Here is a 21263-nt window from a genome sequence, read left to right on the forward strand (position 1 = left end):
AATACATGTGTAAATCTGCACAGGTGAATTCCCCTTCTCCCAAGTCTAGCAGGGAAAGGATGACAGGTAACATCTTTTAGAAAGACAGCAGGCAGATGTGGAGCCTATCTTTAACTTCTCGAGTGCAAGGAGAGCTGTGTAATTAAGAGGCTGTTAAAGATCTAGCTGGGGTGAGCTGCACTGGGTAGCAATTTCTGCTGCTCATCACTGCTCTGTGAGGAATCAGGTCTGTCCCAGTGAGCAGCCATGCACAGGCTGGACCCCAGAGCTCTGGGCACCAGTGTTTGCAAAATGCTGCTTTATTCCAGTTGTTCTGTCGTGCTCATTTACAGAAGATGTATGCTGGGCACTGGCAAGGTGTAAATATGAAAAAAGTAAATAAGATTATAATAAACGATAAAGTAAAGTAAGAGTAGATATGAAGGTTCTAGCTTTGTATAGTGTATTCAGCTTTTACTGCTTTGAGTAGTTTTATGGGAACAAAACACCCCAAGTTTGCAATGTAGGACTGAGGTAATTTTCCCAGTGATTCATGTGTTAGGTAATTTGTGTGTCAAAAATGGGAAGCCAGAGAGGCTGTGAGAAGCCGAGGAGCAGTGTGGAGATTTCTCTTTTAAATGCTCCAGGAGTGAATGTGTTAAATGTTTTCATCAAAGACACACACAAAAAAGGCAGATTGTGGATCCGCAAGACAAGTTTATAAAAGAGAGTGAAAAGCCCCTCACACCTAAGAGAGAAAAGAAAGAGTAGGAAAGAAAGAGTAGAAAAGAAAGAGTACACCGTTTCCTTTTTAGCAGCTTTTAATGTTAAAAAGAATGTAATACTCAGTCGCTGGGGGCAGAGCCCACTGCAGTGGGACCTCCCTCACTAAACTGCCGGGATATATCTACTTCCCCCCTGAGCAAAGCAGGCGCCTTCTCGAAAGGACTGAGAGCCTTCCAACTCCTCCGGCGGCACAGGAATAGCCATGTCCACGGGGAAGATCTGTTGCCTGGTGCTGCTGACCCTGGGGGTACTGGCGGTGGCAGTGACACTTGTGGTCATCCTGACTCAGCCCAGGTGCGGTCCCCAGCAGTACCTGCACGGTGCCGTGGCTGCTGACACCGAGACCTGCTCCCTCATCGGCCGGTATGTGCACGGACCGCTCAGCTCCTCAGCAGTGCATGTCGTGACTCGGACTAACAGACGGGACAAGTACTAACTACGGGCGTGAGCTGGGTTTCTGCCTCGTCCCCGCTCTGGGGCTGAGCAGCGATGCTGCTCCTCGGATGTCTCCAGCCGAGAGAGCAGACGGAGCCTCTGCCTCCGTGGCTGATGCTTACTTTCATTATAGTGTCCCAAAAATTTGCAGCTGTGCAAACCCTTGGCCATTTGGAAGGTATAAATATTTGTAGTATACAAGTACAAGGCTAATTTTAATTGGGGAAGTAAGAAATTTACTTTTTATGGCATGGTAGATCTGTCAGATAAGTGACTTAGAATAAATTAAGAAGTTAGAGGAGCTTGCAGAGAGCTACAGCCAGACTTCAACAGAGACAAAGAAGGAAGGCAGGGAAAGGGGGACTGGCATCCCAGCTTTTTGGGGGTGTGTTTCTGGACTGAAGCCTGCAGCAAGTGTGTCTGCTATGAAGAAAAAAGCCAAGAGCAGATTTAATTGAAATTGAGTCAAGACAGTAGAAGTAAAAAAACCATACATCACTTGGAAAGAAAGACGTAAGTAGAAAGAATTCTCTAGATGCCCAGGTTGTACAACTGCAGTTTGTGCAATAACTTCTCTCTCAAACATTTTGACTCCCATGCTATTATTTTACTGTTATTGTTCCTTCAATTATTAAATGCCTGTATCCATGAAAGCAGAAGGATGGAAGTTTACAGGCTACATGTGATGCTGGATGCTCCAGCGATGGATGCTGGAGCTGTGTGCTCTACCTTGTGGCTGGGGGAGTGAAATGAGACATGGTGCCGTTGTACCACACTTTGCCATGTCTCACCTGTGATTCTGGCAATGACATGCTGACACAGCATTTGTGAGAAGCTGGAGAAAATATACTGTGGCTGCACATATGTCAAGGAGTGAGATGGGGTTTTTTATGTGAAGCCACAGGTTAGTTCTTCAGAAAGCAGAAGTATTTTTAAAATCACTATTAATGGAAAAAGAGGAAAATACATTCTTGGGTTGCCCAAAGAATCTCCTGGGGAAAACCACTGCATTTGTTTGTGCAGCTCATGCAAATTTTAACTTGATGTAGTGTATAATCAGCTGGAAGGCATTGAAGTGAGAGCCACAGAAATCTGTGACCAGTGGACAACTGAGCAGCTTTGGCTAGTTGGCTACTGCTGCTGGGCTCTCACCTGTTTCCTTCCCTTCTCTCACCAAGAAACTCCACAGACTTCCACAGCCTCCACCATTGCTGCAGTTGCACCTCCAGCACACTTGCTGACAAGATCTGTGCTGTTCCTCCAGTTTGATGGACCACCTTAAATTTCCTCCAAATAGTTGGTCAATGACCCCACAAAATCGTGCCCTTGCTCCAACTTCCTGTCACACTTTTTTTCCCCACTTTTGCCCATCTTGGGGCATCAGCACATCAGGTCCTGCTGCTCCACATGCTGTCTCCTCCAGCCCTGCCAAGTCTCTGGGATCTCCCCAGCCGTGACTATTCTTTGCCTGGGAACTCCACTACTCACTCTTTGCCTGATGGTCAGCTCTATTTCCCTACTGCTGCTTTTCCCAGTATCCTTTGCCTCCAGCCATTCTTGGAAACCTTTGCGCTCATTTCGTGCTGTCCTTACTTAGCTTGGAATGAAAGAAACTCCTGTGTTGTTCTCCCAGCTTCCTCTGCTCATGTTCTTGTAATAGATTATAATAAAAGTAAAAATTTTAATAAAAATGTTCATCTGTAAGAGAGCTTGAGATGAGAAGCTTTGTATAATATTTGCTCTTTTCCTTGTTATTGTCATGTTTCTCTCTTTGTCCCACTGGCCACAGTGGTGGCTTCTAAGGAAGGAATGTTTTTCTCTGTAGGAAGCTTACTGCATGCTCTGTACTAGATGTTATCTTATTCATTTCCTCCCAGACATTTCTGTGCTGTTTTATCTGTATGTCACATTTTAGCTATTATATCTGTATGTCACTTAGCACATGATGGTCACCACTAAATTAGAGCAAACCGCAAAGTGAGAAAATGGTGTTCTTTCACTGGTATCAATGAGGAAGTCTCACATGGCAGTTACACTGAGAGGATGCCACAGCAGAGGGGCTTTGGCCAGGGGCTCAGCCTTTCAGAGCCATCTGCTCTGCTCAGTGACCTCCTGTATGACTCTGCAGGGCGAGGGCTTCCTCAAGTCTGACTCAGGGTCCCTAATGGGAGTACCACAAGATGATGAGCATGCAGCAGCCTCTTGCCTCATCTTTGCTGAATAAAATTCTAGCATTCATAGGAATTTTGTCACAGCAGTAGCAATAAAATCCAGTTTCCTAGAGCAGTCCTGGCCATTAGGTCCTGCTGTCCCCACAGTTCATGTGCCACTTTACTTCAGCAAAAAGGTGAGAGTAGGGCAAAGCCAAGCACCCCTAGATGCCAGTCCCTAAAGACACACTACAGGGCTGGCTTTTCTTCCCCACTGACCTCACAGACCCTCTCTCCGTCTTGGACCCCGGGCTGCCCCCCTGCAGCCACTCCTTTGATACTGCAAATCCCTCCTGAGCTCACAGGAATCCATGCGGGGGATGCTCAGAGAACTGGTCTGGTGTCTAAAGCCTTGGAATCTAAAAGCAGCACCTAATCTCCGACTTACTTATAAATTCTGTTCTTTAATTTAAAAATCTTGTTTCTTTTAAAGATAAACCACATGCTCTGTGACTTGTCAGGAGTGAAATACCTGGGGCACTACATGATACGCTGTTGGTTTCAGATTCTTCTGTTTAGGAGTCTTTGTGTGCTCCTAATTGAACTTACTGAGAATAACTGAACAAAACCTCTTGCGTGAGGAGCAATCTTGTATTTCAGTGAGTAGGATAGTGGGTTGGGGAAAACACCTCAGAGCCCATATGTTTTCCAGCTCTGGAGATTGTGTTCATGTACTCTGGGACTGTGTAAAGTTGGACTTTCTGAAATCTTTATGCAACTCTTTGGCTCCCTGCAGAAAGTGAGCAATCTCAGTGAGCCTTCAGCCTGTCATCATCCATGTTGGCAAGTCCTGAGCTAAACTTCCCCATCAGTGCCCAACTCTCAGTGCTGAACAAGGTTCGGTCTCTTGCTGCATTTTTTCTGCTGGAAATTGGGGACTGGAAGCAACATTGTACAGTTGTCTGGTTCAGACTAAGACCCTGCCCTGGGAGAAAACTTGTCTTGAATGAAGTGAAACACTTTGATGAAGAGAGATGGGAGGCTAAAAGGAGAATCAGAGCAGTTTTTACCCAAAGATGTGGATTTGGTACCACGGTCCACCTCAGTAATTTGTCCTCATGTCAAGAACCCTGAAGAGACAGGAGATGATTGCCCTGTGACAGTAACAGGTACTCAAACTTCACCTCCAACTCTGAGCCACTTGTTGCCTCCTGGAAGAGGGTCTTTTCATCAAGCATGCAAAAAGCTCTATATTCCCTGCCAGTGTGCTGTCTGAGCTCTGTCATCCACTGCTCTGCATTCCTTTGTTTCCAAAATAGCAGAAGCAAGAGCCAGCATAAAATCAGCGACAGATTTAGGAAAAATGTTCATTCCCAGCGGTGGGATTCACTGCAGCAAGGCGAGCTGACCTGGCCTGGCCCACCAGCCATCTCTGACCCCACTTCTCCAGTGTAGGCTAGCATAAACCCTGGGAACTGGCTTTGTTTGAAACCAACACCCCCCGGAGCGACAGGATGGTGGGGAGGGTGAGAATGGTGGGACTTTAAAAGTCAGAAAACGTCTGCAGTCCTGGGAAGCTCAGTTCTAGCCAGAGAATCTGATGCAAAAGTCCTTTTCAGTGATGGTCCAACAGATTTCTTTAGTATGTTTATATCCCAAAGGATTTGTTTTCCCTTTTTGCATGTTTTAAATTTGGTAACTGTCCCTTTTTTACAGAAATGGTTGTTGTTTTTGCTCTTCATAAATCTTAAGGAGGCCGCTGCTGTATAATGGGTGGTCTCCCAGTCCCCAGCCTTCTTTAGCAGAGAAAAACCCCCAGTCAATACAATTTAATACTTCAGCATTTCCTGTGTGTTTAAAAGGGCTTCAGGGCTCCCTCTAGCCTAGGGGAGAACAGCAGGCTTGCTCTGCAGTCCAGCATAGCCCATCTTTGCTGTGAGCAAAGTGCCACCATTCACCCTTCCAGGGAGGGTGAATCCCTTTTTGCTGCTGCTGGAACGGGACTTGGTTGTTAACACCCTCTTCTGCTCCTTATTATAAGGAAACTCCATTAATGACTAAACCCTAAAGCTGAAACTAAGTGTAGGAAGAATATGGGACAAAACATTGTTACCAGATCTTGTCAGCTGCAGCACTGGTAACTCTAGAGAGATCTGGTAAGGTGCCACACTTTGATTAAGGATTTTGCATTATAATTAAGCTCATTGCAGCAGAGATCCACCTAAAGGGAGCCAGGTAATGGGACATAAATCCAGATGTGATTTTGCTGTACATAACGGCCTTAAATTCCCCAGGCATTACTTTCAGGGAAGTGGCAGGTCTCTGACTGAAAATGGGTGAGCCATGTACAGGAAGCCACGTGTGACACACCAAGAGCCAGCTCAGTGTATTTTTTGTTGAGTTTCAGTCTCAAGAAAGGTGTCAAGGCTGGAGGCCAGTGTGAATGTGCTGTGAATTTGGGTGAGAATCTGGCACTTTTTTGGAGTTGGGAAAATGTACCTGATGTTACATGTTAAGGTCTTAGTGCATTGCATTGAAATGCACACTATGCCATCTCCAAGTTTCTTTTTTAAGTTGTTTTTCACTGCCAGAACCATGGGTTTCCCTGTCACCAGGTTTTGTACATGTGCTGCCTCACAGTCCACAATCCAGGGGCTCTGGGGAGCACTGGCCCTGGTCAGTGTAGCAGTCCTTCTTCCCTCTTTTTCCAACTTTCTAACACGCTGTCTGGGTCTTCTGAAGAGGTGACTCAGTTTTTTAGGAAACCCTCGTGTCCTTCCTTTCTGTGGTCAGCAATTAACAGCTTCAATTCCAGAAAAACACCTCCCAGGGACATTGGTGTGGTGAGTCCATCCCCTTCTGCAAGGGGCTGGATGGGTGAGCCTGAGCCTCAATCTCCATGTTCAGAGCTACAGCCAGGGAGCTCCTAGAAGGCCAAAAACCATGCAGATCCCAAACAGAAAACCTGGTGTTCCCTACTATTTCTTTTCTTCGCACTTGTCCACATGTTATTTCCTTACAGGCAGTGTTTCTGAGGCACTTACGGGAACAAAGGAAAGGCACAATCAGTGCTCCTGCTGGCAGCATCCTGTTTCTGGACCCAGCAGGTCCCAGCCATATCAGTGGATAGTAAAATAAACACCAGTCTCTGTGTTCCCATGCAAACTCTGGGAGCAGTTGCACTGCAATTAATGAACTATTCCACTTTCCCCTCTGGCTTAGCCTTATCTGAGCAATAACCCAATAAAACAGTCAGGAACCTTCCTAGCAAACACCAGTCCTGGCTACTGGCAGGCTGTGCAGGAAACGCCACCCCATTTCCACTGCAAGGAAAAGATGTTTTTCAGATGTTCTTGAGTGGAGCATTTGTTGAGACGTTTCTCTAACTGAACCTTATTGCTGTCAGCAGCAGGAGGCTGCCTTAATGCCTGTGTGCTCTTTGATGTAGCTGTGCCTTCGTAGAAGCAGTTGAGGGGGGGGGTTTTCCTGGTTTTTTTTTTTTTGTTTCTTTGTTGGTTTTATCTTTGGGAATACAGGGACATTTTTGTGCTAATAAGCCCAGGAAGTCACACTGTAGGAGCAACGCAGTTACTATTGTGCTAATTGACACTTTGTCTCCAGAGTTTGCTTCACATGGACCCAGTGTTCCCACTTCAGTGCCCCTGTCCAGTTGACCAGCATATGCCTTTACTAGGAATGACATTTGGGTAGCTAGAGATCAGTTGTTTGGTTCCTAGCATGTGGAGAGCCCTCTTCTGTGCTGAGATCATCCTTCTCCATGTCTTGGGACTCCTTGCTGTCCCTTTTTGTCCACAGCATTTGCAAGCAGCTGCAGTTCTCTCTGTCCCATAACTCTTTGCCCAGAGGAAGCCCAGCATCACACAGGTCCAGCCCCCAGCTGCTTTCTCCTCCTGCGGACCCTCCTTTGTTTCTCTCTAATTGTTCCTTCTCACTCCAGCAGAGGAAGGTGCCCCTCTGTGCCCTCACACCCCACACTGCTGCCAGTACATTCCTCCAGCAGCTCTCTTCAAGCTAGGCCTGCCCTGCAGGGGCAAGGAGGCATTTTCACGTGGTTCCTCCATTCTGACATTCCTGGATTTTAACATTGTTTTTTTTCTTCCCTTCCCACTACAGGAACATCCTGAAAAGTGGAGGCACAGCTGTGGATGCTGCCATTGCTGGCTTGATCTGCACTTCAGTGATGAACCCTCAGAGCTCAGGCCTGGGTGGTGGGGTCATATTTACCATCTATAATGCCAGCACAGGTATGGGCCTGCCCTGGCCTCTCCATGGTGCCTCGTCCCTCTGCAAACACACAACTGCTGTGGAGAAATCAGAATCCTTCCTGTTCTCTCAGAGCAATAGTTTGAACATAAAAGCCACATCACAAATCACACTTGTGCTCTTAACCCAAAGCATCCACCACATGGAGCTGTGATTGTCATTTCACAGCAAGAACATGTGTGTGCAGGAAAGAGCTTTGATATGAAACGAACTGAGTTTGCCTCTCCTTTCCCCTCCAAAGCAATCCCAAAATACATTTCAAAGTCCACAGCTGACTGCAGCCAGGTGTGAGTGGCACTGTGTGAGTGAAGCAGGCAGGAAGCTCAGGCAGTGCCTGCTGACACTGGGGCTGTGTCTCACGCTGCCCTCGTCGGTGCTGGTGTGACTCCCCAAAGGGGCGTTGAGACTTCCTGTCCCAGGAGATGCATCTCCACTTCAGAAATCTAAACCTAACAATGTTCAGAGTCTGCTGGGGAGCCTTTCTGTGTTTGGCTTAAACTCCAGTGTTGTTTTCTTCCTTTTATGTTTTTAATGTGGGGGTTTTTAAGTCTTGGCTTCCAAAAACCCCCAGAGCTTATATATCTGATAGTAATATCAACAATGAATGCAGTAACAATATCATAGTTTTAAAACCCATGCCAAGTAGTCTCACAGAGTCACAAATCTGGAAATGTTTGGGTGTATCTTACGCAAGAGCTTAATTTGGCTGAACACCTATATTTTTCTTTTTTTTTCCTTTTGGCAGAGCCATGGAACTTTATTTCCTGACAACAGTCCTCCTCTGCTACCTGAGTTATGCTACTGCACAGAGCTGCCCGTGGCTGTGCACAGCTCAGGTGCTTGGTACACTGTGGGCTCCTGCAGCACAGCTGGCTCAGTGGACTGTGATAGGGACAGATAAATACAAGGCAGAAAAGCAGGCAAAATGATTGGCTAAACATATACAAGTGTATGCAAGTGGGGGTTTGGGTTTGTTTTTATCTTTTCAAGCTCTCTGATACATAAAGGGTCTTTCAGGATTACCATTCTGCTTTAAACATGATGGACTTGCTTCATCATCACTTGATAAATGGCCCTCCCAGGAGCATGAGGCTCATGTTGTATCTCTGACATGTCCCATCTGCAGAGGAAGTGCAGGAACCTGCAGGTGTGAGGCAGAACATCCCAGCCCATGTCCCAGTCCATGGACCCTGGGAGGAACCTTCACTGGCTGGAGACAAGCCCTGGCCTTGTCCCTGTACTTTCAGTACCTTTAGGTAGCACTGCTTGGTTTGCTGTAAATAAAAGCACAGGAGTCAAGGACAAGGTGTGCTGACACCTGACCCTCCAGGTGCACTTGGTATATCTGGCAAAAGGCTCCAGAGCAGCTCAGCTCTGGGCCAGCAGCACGTGCAGTGCTACTGCAGCTGACTGAAGTGTGATGTTCACCTGCTTCAGGAAGGCAGTGTTATGCATTTCCCTCTTCTTCTTTCTAGGAACAGTCGAGGTGATCAACGCCCGTGAGACAGTCCCACGAGTGTTTCCTCACAACTTACTGTCTGGCTGTAGTCCTGGTTTCCCCATTGGTAAGGACACAGCCTGAGCCTTGAGGGCTGTGTGCCCTCCTGGTGTGCACAGAGCTCAGGGTGGGGAACAGAGCACCTCACTGAGTTTGTCTGGAGTTCTATTTAGTTTAACACACCTACCTGGGTTGCTTTTTGCAAAAGTAAGAAAAAGTACTAGGTCCATAAAAATTCCTGTTTGGTAATAACACTGGCAACCTGACCAGCGAGGTGATGGGGAGCCAGCATGAGGAAAAACCACAATGTAACTTCTCTCCATAGGAAGTCTGCAGTTCAAGACTCAATCTCCCAAAGCTCTCATTTCCCAGAGAAAAATAAGATCAATAGATTTCTGGAAACAAAAGAAATCAATCTAGTGTGCTTGCTCATGTCCATACATTGGGGAAGCACGCTGGCACGCTGGGGGTTGAGCTGCTGGGCTTAGGCACTCCTGCTTTAGCAGCACATCTTGGATCTCTCCACATTTCTTGCTGTATTCATTCTCCTTCCTAGAATGTTATCTTTTGTGGTATGTCCTAGATTCTAGAGGAGATGTTCTTCTTATTGGAAGAGCCTGAAAAGGTATCAGGAGCAGCTCTGGTTGGAAGGGACAGCTGGAGGTGTCTGCTCAAAGCAGGGTGATGTCAGGGGTGGCTCAGGCTGCTCAGGGCCTTGTCCTGTCACATTTTTGGATTCCTCCAGGAATGGAGAATTTCACTGCTTTCCTTGTTCTGGTGTTTGACCACGTCCTATGGGTGCCATTTCTCCAGTGTCCAGCTGCCAGCTCCCTTGCTGCAGCACGTGCCTGTTGCCTGTTGTGCTTTCAGCCCATCTCAAGCCTGGCTTCAGCCTCTCTATACTCCTGCTATTCAGTAACAGGAAAATACATGAACAGGAAAAGGTAATAAACAAACCAAGCCTGCTTTTAGAAGCCTTGGTTGCCTCTACCAAATCACACTTCCATTGGAGAGCTTTCAGAGAGGTGAAACCCCCAAGCCAGTGACTTACTGGGTGTGACACTGGTGCTCTGTTCTTCAGGTCCCCGCTGGATTGGTGTTCCTGGAGAACTCCGTGGGTATGAGGAAGCCCATAAGCGACACGGCCGCTTACCATGGAAAGCCCTGTTTGAACCAACCATCAAGCTCCTTTCAGAGCCACTTGTCATTTCCCCAGTTCTGAACAAAATACTCCATCATCCAGCCTTCTCTGGTGTGGGGAAAAACCTGTGGTAAGACCCATGAATGAAACTGCAGTTTGAGGACCATGACCCTTTCTCTGACATACTGACATGGAGCACAGGCTGCTGCTGTGGCTTGTGCTCAGGGAATACTTGCTGTGGAGGGGGAGTGAATCACAGAAGTCGATTTTTAAAAGAGGCTGCAGTGTAGCACTGCCTTAGAAAGTACACAACGTACATAATCCAGATCAGCTCCAGGCAGGAAAAAGAGGTTATTGGCCCTGGGGACAGAACAGGCTCATGCTGTAAAACTGATGAATGTTCTTCTTTAACAGCCCACTGCTATGTGATGGTCAAAGATTTCTGAAGCTTGGCGAGACCTTCCAGTGGCCAGCACTCCAGCAAACACTGCGAGCTGTAGCAGAACACGGAGCTACAGTGTTTTATGAGGGACAGATAGGAGAGGCTCTGGTGGAGGACGTTAGGAAGGCTGGTGGGTAACAGCTACAGGTAGTCCTGATACACAGGCCTTTTTCCCAGTCATTGGCTCACACTGAGCCTGTACCAGGGGAAAGCCAACACATGCCATTTGCTTGTCACTTGGGATAGTACCTGGCCTGGGAAGAGGCCACCTTTCCCCAATTCCTACAACCCAGGCCCAGAAACAGGGCTGAGACCACCCAGAGCTCTGGCCTTTGCCCACAGTGCTCATGCACTGGCCCCTCTGACTCTTTTAGGCTTTGTGACATCCTGGGGCTTGGCAGCACATGAGGATGCATGATTGCAGTGCTGTGCTGGGTGGAAGGAATGTGGGGTGTATGGGGATGGCTCTTCACAAGCTTTTGGCAAGGCTCCGATACAGGCAGCCCACAGCACCTGTATGAGTTTCTGTGCTAATGGCAGCTCCTGGTTCTCTGTTGAAGGGTCCAGTCTCTCAATGGAGGACCTTCGGGCATACAGAGCAAAGGTGTCCTCAGCTCTGAACATCACCCTGAACAACCACACCACGGTGTTCGCTCCAGGACCACCCATGGGAGGTGCAGTGCTCATGTTCATCCTCAAGGTGTTGGAAGGTAAATTCCTAACGCAAAAGGGTCAGCAAGAGATTTTCCGAGAGTGTTGCTCCAGAGTGATAAAATGTAATGAGCAAAAATGGAGTTGTTGAACCAGAATGGGGCCCAAAGCAGCAGTGTGACCATGCTATGCAGCAGGAGGATGAATTTGTTCACTTGTATAGTGGGTCAGCATCACCATAGCTGCTGCAAAGGCCAAAGGATGCATGGCTTTCCCAGTGCTTCAAAAGAAATTGAAGACACAGTGGAAATTAGTACTGGATTGTTTCTGTGTCCACATCCTGCTAAAGCATAGGGGAAACTTGGTAAGAACTGGGGTGGGAAGAGGAAGCTCCTTTCGACTTTTTTTTTTTCCACTTCTTGAAAAAACATTGCCTCAAGTCTATTGACAAAATTATTTCATCCTGCTCCTTAGTGTATAAATTCCATAAAGCGTCACTGGCAACACCTGAGGAGAAGGTAGAAACCTATCATCGCATTGCAGAGGCCCTGAAGTTTGGCAACATGCTAAGACACCACATGAGTGACCCAGCCTTCTCTGAAGCTCAGGTGAGCTCCATGGTGTGTGGGTACAGTGCTACAGCACCAAGCAGTGCTCTGACATGCTCCTGCTTTGCAGCCTGGAAGGAAAGAAAATAGAGCTGCTAATGAAGACCAATGCAGCTGAATTGCTGAAGGCAGAGGCAGGATCAGGCTGTTTACTCTGCAGCTTCAGCTGTGGGCTGGCACTCACTTCCCTGACAAAGGATGTGCACATGCTCATGCCAATGTTGAGGTGACTCGGTGCTGAGCGTGGTCCATTTTCTGGGATGAGAGTGGCCTGGGGCTGAATGCTGCCACTCCAGGGCCCCAAGCTCTGACTACTGGGGCTCAATTCCCAAGGCTTCCCTGTGCCCAAAGACATGCCTGTGCTTTAGTGACCAGCTCAGTGTCCTTGCTGTGCTTGCAGGAGCCTGTGGAGACCATGTTGTCTGACCAGTTTGCTGGGTTTGTGAGGCAGCAGATAGATACTCGTGGTGACCACCCACTCAGCCACTACAACCTGCTGGAGTCCCTCTTCAACAACAACTACAAAAGTATGGGCACAAGCCACATCTCTGTGCTTGCTGCAGATGGCAGTGCCGTGTCTGCCACCAGCACCATCAACTACCCGTGAGTAGCCCAGGGCTTGGTAACAGTCACACAGGCTGTGTGTCAGGTTGACAGGGGAGCTGCAAGGGCTGGGTACCAGAAATGCAAAACCCTTGGGTTTCAATGGTTTAGGCAGCTTCTTAGCTGTGGATGCCTTTTTCATGTGACAACAAAGATCTGTGAGCATCAGCTCCAAGGACCATCATAATTCAGGAGGATGCAAGAACTTGCTGGGTTCTTGCTGAATTTCTGTGGGTTGAGCAAATCCCCACAGGCACCAGTAACAGGAAACTTATCTCTGTCACCATCAGCAGCACAAATTCTTTTTGGACACCCTCACTGGGACATTTGCAGGCGGGGAGGAGACAGAATTTACCCACAGGGTGCCATATGCAGTTAGTATCATTCACAACAGGAGAGCCCTGGGCACTGAAAGGCTTCATCTTTCCTCCCTGCAGGTTTGGCTCCTTTGTGTATTCTAACCAAACTGGGATCATTTTAAATAATGAACTTGCTGACTTCTGCATAGCAAACAGAAGCATTAAACCAGGTGAGCATCCTCATCCTCAGAATAAAGAACGGGGCCGGGGGATGGATACACAGGCTGTGTACAAGTGGGCAGGGACTACCTGTAAACTACAGGTACTCTTTCCTTTCCTAGATCTGAATGAGAGCGAGTTTATTTCAGACTAAAAGAGAATAAAGCCCTGTAGCGTGTCTGTGTCTACTCACATGTCCCCTTGCACGGAAACACGGCAGTTTGGTTTCTAACCAGAAAAATGCTGAAGCTGATCACTGATTGATGGTAAGGGGAGGGAAGAAGTGAAGAAACTACTGCTAAGACAGGTCTGCTGGTATTTGAGGCTCGTCTATGATTCTAAGTATAGAGCTGCTACAGGCTTGCACCGAGCTCTGTGACGCAGCACTGTTGGTGCAGACATGGCTCTGTGCCATAAGCTGTCCCTGCTGCATCCCCCTCAGGCCTGCTGAGAGAGGACACCGGTGCTGCTGTGGCAGGATTTCTGCTAAGCGTTCCTCATCTTGTTGGATGAGCTGCAGCAAGTCCTGAATACTTGCAGGATGCCCTGTCCTGCATCAAGGAAAGCTTGTTTAGCCTGTGCCATAAAGGTCCCAGTTTCTTGGGAGACAGGCTTTCAGTACAAGGAAATTTTTCTGGAAGTCTTGAGCAGCTTGAGGAAGGAACAGCAGCTTGTTTTTCTGTGGGAAACAAAAGAAAGGCAAGGTAGATGAACTTGTGTCCCTCCTACCCTGTTAAGAGCCACATGGAAAGAATAATATCACTGATTCTGCTCTAGGAGAGAAGCCTCCCTCAGCAATGGTGCCTTCCATCCTCATCTCCAGGTCAGGAGACATGCTGGTGATCGGAGGAGCCGGCGGGGGCTGGATTATCAGCGCTACCACCATGGTAAGTGAAACCACTGCAAGCTGCCTGTTCTTTCAGCCCTGTCAGATTTCTAGCCATGGTCAGTCCCACCTGCTCCTTCTACTCAGCTCTCCTCAGATCTTGACTTCTTGGCACTTTTTAAAATTTGCAACTTAGAAGTCACTGAAGGCTGCAGGCTGTAGGCCAGGGAAAGCATTCTGCGAAGTACCATTACGTGCTCATCCTATTCTTTTATTTGCCCCAAGCATCAAGTATTGGTGACCACAAAAGCAGGAGACCAGGCTGGTAGGACTACGAGTCTGGCTCAGTGCAGCCGGGGTTGGACAGCCCAGGTTTTATCTCCAGTTGGGCAGTGTGGGATTTGTTTTGTTGCAGGCAATTATAAACAAGCTGTGGTTTGGCTACGACTTGGAACACGCCATTTCTGCTCCTGTCATGCACACCCAGGGTGACAGTGTCCTGTTTGAGGAACCATTCAGTAAGGTGAGTGGCCTTGGTGGGAAGCAGATTGCTTCTGTAACTCTCCTGGGTAATCTTTATTTTGCCTCTGGCTCATCTTCTCCTTGTTTAAACCTCACTTTCTCAACCAGACTCCACACACACATCCTACATTTTCACACCTGGACGTTAAGACCTCAGGCCCCTGCCCCATTCACTCCATTTCCTCTTCTCTCCCCCCACAGGAGGTTAGGACTGGCCTGCTGGGAAGAGGACATAAAGAAAAGAAAGATAAATTTGCAATGAATGTTGTACAGGGAATTTCCAAGGAAGGAAAATGCATCTCTGCTTACTCTGATAAAAGGAAGCTGGGGAAGTCGGCTGGATATTAGCATTTAATGCCATCACAATTCACAAAGCCACAGGAGATTCAGAACCTGCTTTGCTTGGACATGCCCATAATTGCCTGTTCCCATCAGGATGTCTCCTGGAGCATGGGCAAAGCCTGTGATTACATCTAATTCCAGCAGGCTGCAGGTTACCCTCAGGCAATACAAGGAGAGGTCAGCCAGCCTTGTTTAGAGCTACACCTTCCATTATTTATGTGATACACAGAAAACATATTTCTTGAGCACATCAGTTACTCAGAATGAGAGAATACAAAGCAGGAAAGGAAAATTGGTCCAAGCCCCACCGAGAACACTGTGAAACGACCCAGCTGTGTCTTCCATTCCTGACGGAGTCTCAGTTTCTTTCAGGCTGTTTCACAATAAGCTTATTGCTGGGGCTCAGCAATGTGAAATACGTAACTATTTTAGCTATGAACAAGAATTTTCTGCAAGGTCAGGATTTTAAAATCTGAATCATTCAGGCTTAGAGCATGGGTTTGGAAAGGGAAGAGATCAAAATTCCACACTCCCCCTTTCAGTTTTCCCATCCAAAGAAGCCAAACATTTTCCTAAGAAGGCAGATGAAATCACACCACAGCACAAGTGCTGCCCTGCCTGCTGCTCTCTGCCTTGGGAGTGCAAAGGACCCCACAGGCTCAGGGTAACTGCACCAACACTTCCTCCAGCCCTGCACACAGCGACTCTGAGAATAGCCTCCCATGGGGGGGAGGTGATTTCCCTGCTCCTGGGACAGACAGGCTTCAGCTGAGCTCCCTGGAGGTGCCTCTCCCCGTGGTGAGAGGAGTCCCAGTCTGTGCTAGTTGTCCCTCCTCAATGCCGGTACACCAGTCTTTGGGAAGGCAGGTCAGGACTGCAGTGGAAGTGCTGCTGTTTTTGGAAACTTTAGAACTGTCTTCAAACTGCAGAGGCTATGTTATCAGGAGATGTCATTTGTAGCCCTGAGCTCAGCCTGGCCAGGCAAACACCAGGACTGCTGAGAAGTGATGCAGCACTATCAGGCCTTAGCAGAATTCTCCCATATCCTACACACATGCTCCCAACCCCCGTTTACCACAGCTAGTCGCCAGTGTTCCCTTCAGACCACAAGGGGGTCATTGTAGGACTCTAAGAACTATCACAGAGAGAGAAAACTTTTGGAGAAGAGACCTGAACTCATGCACCTGGATGCAAAAGGTCTTTTGCAGTTAATCCATAACCTTGCCTTGCTCAAAATGTCCAAGAGAATCAAACATTTAAGAAAGTAAAACGTAAAACCCAAAAATCTCCCAAATCTCTTCAAATATTCAGGGTCAAATTCTCAGAATCCTCTAAAATTCCATTTTCTGAAAGCTTACAAGCCTGATTGCCCTAAGGGTACAGTGTTGTGTGTGTGTCTGAAAGAGAATCAAACCAGAGCCAGGCACTAGCAGAGCCCTCCCCCTCAGCACAGAGCCCATGGGACTCCTAGTCCACTAACAAATACAATCCCTCTGTAAACATCATAGCAAGCACACACTATTAAAAAACACAAATTAAAACGAGGCCAGCTAGATTATACGCCAATGTTTTTACCCACAAAGCCTGTCCAATAAAGCCATCAATTTACTGAAATCTCAGCCTTCACTTGCATTTTAGTGATGGTCTGAGTGAAGCTGACCAGAGCCAGACGTGTTTTCCTTCAGAAGTTATACACCAAGGACTGTAGCACGATCCCTGCTGCATCAGTTAATGATTGCTGAGTTACCAGATCGTAACCACAAGCACTTAATCACGCGGCTGGAAATCAAGTTACTTGTGCATGGCGCCAGCTCCATGCACTACCCCGCTCCCTCCTTGTCCAAACGGAATTCATCTTAAATCCCCCAGTTCAGGAAGAACTGCTGGTTTCTCCATCAGAGCTGCTCGCTCAGACTGTGAAAGTGGCCTGGCACCCTGTGAGGCAGCATCACAGTGCTGCTGAATGGGAAAGGAAACAGAACCAAAGGCTGATGAGGGGCAGTTTTTATGTTCACTTGGAAGGGGTTACATTGACTATGACTACCAAAGAAACCAAATCTATTTAATTTTCTGAAGTTTTCTACCTTGATTAAATCCCTTGCCCCAGCTACCAGTTGCTGGGTGCATCAGTTCTAGTGTCAAAAATAACACCCGACTGAGAGCTGTGCAGGGGAAGCACTGACAGGCGCCAGACACCATCTGCAGCTCACGCCACAGCACCAGACGCACAGACCAGATCGGATGCTGGCTTTGGCAAGATCCATAGTTATTTCCAGCTAACCCCACTGAGCCGAGAATTTTCAATCAGCAACTGAGAGTGGCACTGGCTGGAGACAGGGAGAGTACTCCTGGCTTCCCTATTAGGCTTCAGGACTACCTTCAGCAGCGCTCCGGCCCCCCTCCATCATACTTCCCTCCAGAAAACCAGAGTCATCAAGTAACTAAGTCTTCCATTACCTTTGCTTCAGACACACCTTAGGGTGAAGCATCCTGCAGTACTCAGCCTATCACCTTTCCAGTGCAGTAGTATCACAGCTACTTCCCACCACAAAGACATGGGAATGTTATCTTTAGTCCAGCACTCACTGCAGTTTAACTACTTTGCTATTAACTTTGCAAGTGAGCCAGTGAGCAGTTTAAAAACCCATCAGAGATTTAATTTGCAAGACAGAAAGGAATGGGAATGCAGATCTTTCATTGTGGCAGAGACTTCCAATCCTGCAGTCGTCCCTAGCAGAACACCTGGTGAAGCTGAGAGATTGTATCTGCTTTGGCACCTCTGCTCTTGCCCTGCCACCTCCTCACTGCCACTGAAATCTGCTTGGGTCAAGAGCCTCTCAGTTTGGTCTCTCCCCATTCCTGCTCCTTCCAACAAGAGAGCATTATTTTTGTACTGAAATCAGCTTACATGGACTTTTAAAGCATCATTGTACAGAGGCTGCTCTATTTTCTAATGAAGTCTTTAAGTTATACTTTTAATAAAGTGTTTTAACACTTGTCTGTGAATCTCTCCTCTAAACCTGTTGCCTATCCCATCACACAAGCAGAGAGGACTCCATGCAGGTGTTTCCAGCAGTAACAGTTGTTCATTCTGCAGCCTCATATGCCACTGGAGAAGCTGAGGAATGGTGCACTTGTGTCTCACAGCTGGGTTTTGTCCCCTTGCAGAGGCTGGATGGTTGCCAAAAGAAAATTGTGGTAATGTCTATAATGAAGAATAGGGGCAAGAGGTGAATCCTCCAGCTCATGATCCGAATTGCCTTTTAATGGTACAGCTTCCTTTCACATCAGCTGGAATCAGTCATGGAACGTGTTCTGTTCTCCCTGCCCTGCACTGGGGCAGGCAGCTCACATCAACTGTGTGTGCCCAGGAGCAGAGGGAGATGGTTGCATTCAAAAGGTGGGACATGGAATGATGAGGGACCCCAGAGATCATCTTGTTCTGACCCCCCTGCCATAGGCAGGGATGTCATGCACTAGACCCAGTGGCTCCAAGACCCATCGAACCTGTCCTTGAACATTTCCAGGCACGGGGCAGCCACAGTTTCTCTGGGTAACCTCTGCCAGGGCCTTACTGCTGTCACAATCAAGAACTTCTTTTAATATCTAATGTTAATCTACTAAAGCTATTCCCTCTTGTCCTATCTAGAAGACTTTTCCCTGCAGCTGAAACATCTCAGAAGCTGAGCAGCCTGGAGAGTACAGCTGGAGGTTTTACAGCAGGAAGTACTGACTGGTATCTGGCTGTTGATGCACAGACAGTCCCAATGTAGGGTGAGTAGTGGGATGTGGTATCCAAGCAGGTGGCAGAAGTGCCTGCTCCGTGTACAGATATGTCCAAATAAGATGCAGATAATTACAGCTTGAAGAAGTAGCCATAGCTTTTTAAAAAAATGTAGGATGTAAGTGCAAGCTGCAGCCCAGTTTAACAAATCATTCCTCTGCAGTAATACTGCTAAAAAATAACCAAACAAGTCTACTTGGGCAGAGTCAAGAATTCAAATGCATTTATATGAGAACAGTTGTAACTAAAAGTGTTTTAAGCTTTCCAGAGGGGAAGTTTTTTAACACAGGGTATAAATAATAGGGGACTTTTCTGACTAGCAGGAAGAAATTCAGGAACATAAGAACAACTGCTGCACCATGAGCTGTTAGAGGCAGCCCAGCAGCAGCCACTCAGACCTGTTTCAGAAAACATGATTGTACAACAGGCATTTCCCAGAAAGCAGCTCCCTTCCAGTTTTGGATTAAGTGTAGTGACTATAAGATTTCAATAAGCTTATTTTGCTGTGCAGTAATTTTCTTTATTTCCCAGGTCACACCCAGCCAAGAAAGAACTCAGCTAGTCCCAATTGCAAAGGCAGCCTGATATGGAGGAACACCAGTGGTGGAATTACAAGAAGTGGAAAAGTGAAAGTCTCAGTTCAGTGACAAGAGGACACAGGCTTGGCCCTGACCTGGTCTCTTGAGGGAACACAATGACTAGAGGTCATGTACAATCACTGCTGCACCTAATGCAGCACCACCAGTAAGAGATCAGGAAAAGGAGCCAGAGCACACCCCAGGGCATGTTTGGTAAAAGTCACTCATTTGGGTCAAATGATATAAGCAAATATGTATGTCAAAGTCATAACTCTGATTTAAGCATCATCTAGCTATCACTTTATTCTGGGAAACTGGGCTCTCCTCAATTCCAGACACTTCTAGGAAAGAGGTTGCATGATGCCTAAAACTTCAGCCTTTCATTTTCTCTTCTGTATTTTAAGGTTCTTACAAACTGACAGGAAGTTTCAACAAGCCAAATATATGAGTTAACTTACTGCCACTTGTGTATCAAGGATTTCAAAAACACCACTAGAGCATGACAACATCCTGGATCATTTGGTTTTGATCTTAGGCTAAGTTTATGTGATGTGATGTATTGGTCCATGCTGGTAGGTGAACACCAAACCTCCTCATGCAGGTACAGACACTCTCAGCTGCTCCATATCAGACAAGGATTTCTGAGAGGTCATTAACAGTGTGGTTAATGGCAACTTACCTTTAAACAAGAGTAGCTGCAGCGTGACCTTTTTAAGAAGTTTCATTTCCCCAAACTCTGGTATTTCATGCCTGCAGTACAACATGATAAAAAGCGAAGTGGAGGAAAAGCAAGCTTGTTTTGGATATGTAAGTATTATTGTTTACTTCATCAAAGGAGTGAAGAAAAGACAAAAATCTCAGAAAAGCTTCTTTCACACAGACTCTCATCATCTCTTTTTGCAGCAACTGTGCAGGCAAGGAAAATGTGTGACTCCGTACTTATTTATTTTAGTTGTGCTCAGAGTTTTACAGGTAGCATCTTCCCTTTAGACCTTCTCAACAGAAATATAAAAAAGTTTGAAGCCATTTCCCCATTTCCCCACGCATCTCCAATAAACAACTGGGTGAAATGCAGAAACAGCTTTTGTTAACAGAGTGGTGAGTTGGGCGTATCCCAGTCTAGAGCTGGGCTTCCTGCTATGGCACAGATCTATTAGTTTGTAACTTAGAAAACCCAGTCCCAGAGTCCTGTAACTCCCACCTACTCAACAGGAAACAAAAACTTCTCTAGCAGTGACAGGGACATTCCTGGTAGCTGACACTGTGCAGGGGAAACACTTCCTGCAGCTTGAGTGAGCTGGACCTTCTGCAGAAACTGGGCACCCAATCTGTCTTCATGGGATGGAGAGGAGGCAGGGAACAAACTCTTCAAGGCAGAACAGACTCTTCAAGTAAGTACTGCACGTCCTGGTGGACATGCCTGTCTTAGTAGACGGCTGTGGCATGAGGCACTTCGGTCATGGCTGTAGAGAACTGTCCCAGTTCCATCAACAGAACCACAGGCAAATGTGTTCTCTTTTCCTGTGAGAAGTCCCTGAGTTGCAGATCTAAAGGATCTTCCCCCCAAACACACCTTGGTGTCACTAGACCACTGAAAAAAGGAGCTGAGCCAGGTCAGTAGCCTGCAGGGAAGCCCCCTTTCCGTGAGTCGGAGGCTGCAGCCCATCCGTGCTCCGTTCGGAGGATGGCCTGCACCACCGCGCCACCGCTCACCCGCGCCGTGTCATGCTTCCTCTTCTTCAGCTGCTCCTCTATGCCCTGCAATGCACAACTGGGTGAGCACAACACCAGAGGGGAACTGTACGTGCTGCAGTCTGTGACCTGCATCCCCCACAACCATCCAAGTGCTCAGTGCCCATGTCAGGTAGGGCTAAATCTACATGTTGTTCCTCCTCTTCCCTTTGTTTTCTGGGATGCCCTACTTCTGAAGAAGTGGAATTCAGAATATTTGATATTTGTGGTGCTCAGTGTGGGTTACCAATACTGGTCTTGGTCACAGATATTCACACACTAACAGCCAGGACTGATGGATCCTGTTTGTCAGTGGTGGAAAACACAGACTTGTAGAGAGCAGGACATCCTCCCCAGTGCTGGCAGATATCTCAGCTGTTACCTT

At 47.3% G+C, this 21263-nt stretch overlaps 2 protein-coding genes across 11 annotated transcripts in view; one reads left to right on the forward strand and one right to left on the reverse strand.

Moving 5' to 3' along the window:
* Positions 1 to 775: 775 nt before the first annotated feature.
* On the forward strand, positions 776 to 20225 carry GGT5 (gamma-glutamyltransferase 5). 4 transcript variants are annotated; one of them, XR_002045216.2, is made up of 13 exons: positions 776 to 1128; positions 7485 to 7615; positions 9110 to 9199; positions 10214 to 10403; positions 10688 to 10845; positions 11276 to 11425; positions 11841 to 11974; positions 12375 to 12577; positions 13015 to 13106; positions 13873 to 13982; positions 14337 to 14444; positions 18435 to 18559; positions 19101 to 20225. XR_002045216.2 is itself a non-coding variant. In XM_039561039.1 (12 exons), the coding sequence occupies exons 1-12, from the start codon at positions 968 to 970 to the stop codon at positions 18453 to 18455; spliced, it is 1548 nt and encodes a 515-aa protein (XP_039416973.1). In that variant the 5' UTR covers positions 776 to 967; the 3' UTR covers positions 18456 to 20225. The 4 variants fall into 4 exon arrangements, 3 of the variants coding, with proteins under 3 accessions (XP_039416973.1, XP_019140786.1, XP_010396432.1); XM_039561039.1 differs by having other exon boundaries at positions 18435 to 20225; XM_010398130.4 differs by lacking the exons at positions 18435 to 18559; positions 19101 to 20225 and adding an exon at positions 14645 to 17791 and having other exon boundaries at positions 778 to 1128.
* GGT1 (gamma-glutamyltransferase 1) overlaps positions 20072 to 21263 on the reverse strand; it is a 30240-nt gene continuing 29048 nt past the window's right edge. For all 7 annotated transcript variants that reach the window (XM_010398126.3, XM_010398128.4, XM_039561037.1 and 4 more), the window contains one exon: positions 20072 to 20905. In XM_010398126.3, the coding sequence (XP_010396428.1) occupies positions 20762 to 20905 (144 nt within the window). In that variant the 3' untranslated portion in view covers positions 20072 to 20761. The remainder of the gene's footprint in view (positions 20906 to 21263) is intronic.

The sequence above is a fragment of the Corvus cornix genome, chromosome 15 (genome assembly GCF_000738735.6).
Source record: "Corvus cornix cornix isolate S_Up_H32 chromosome 15, ASM73873v5, whole genome shotgun sequence".
Taxonomy (NCBI): domain Eukaryota; kingdom Metazoa; phylum Chordata; class Aves; order Passeriformes; family Corvidae; genus Corvus; species Corvus cornix.

Bases quoted from the DNA above. Each gene is read 5' to 3' on its own strand.
- GGT5 (XM_010398130.4), top strand. From the start codon at position 968: ATGTCCACGGGGAAGATCTGTTGCCTGGTGCTGCTGACCCTGGGGGTA. The intron at 13,107-13,872 runs GTGAGCATCCTC...ATTCTGCTCTAG, and splicing joins AAACAGAAGCATTAAACCAG to GAGAGAAGCCTCCCTCAGCA. The intron at 13,983-14,336 runs GTAAGTGAAACC...GTTTTGTTGCAG, and splicing joins TTATCAGCGCTACCACCATG to GCAATTATAAACAAGCTGTG.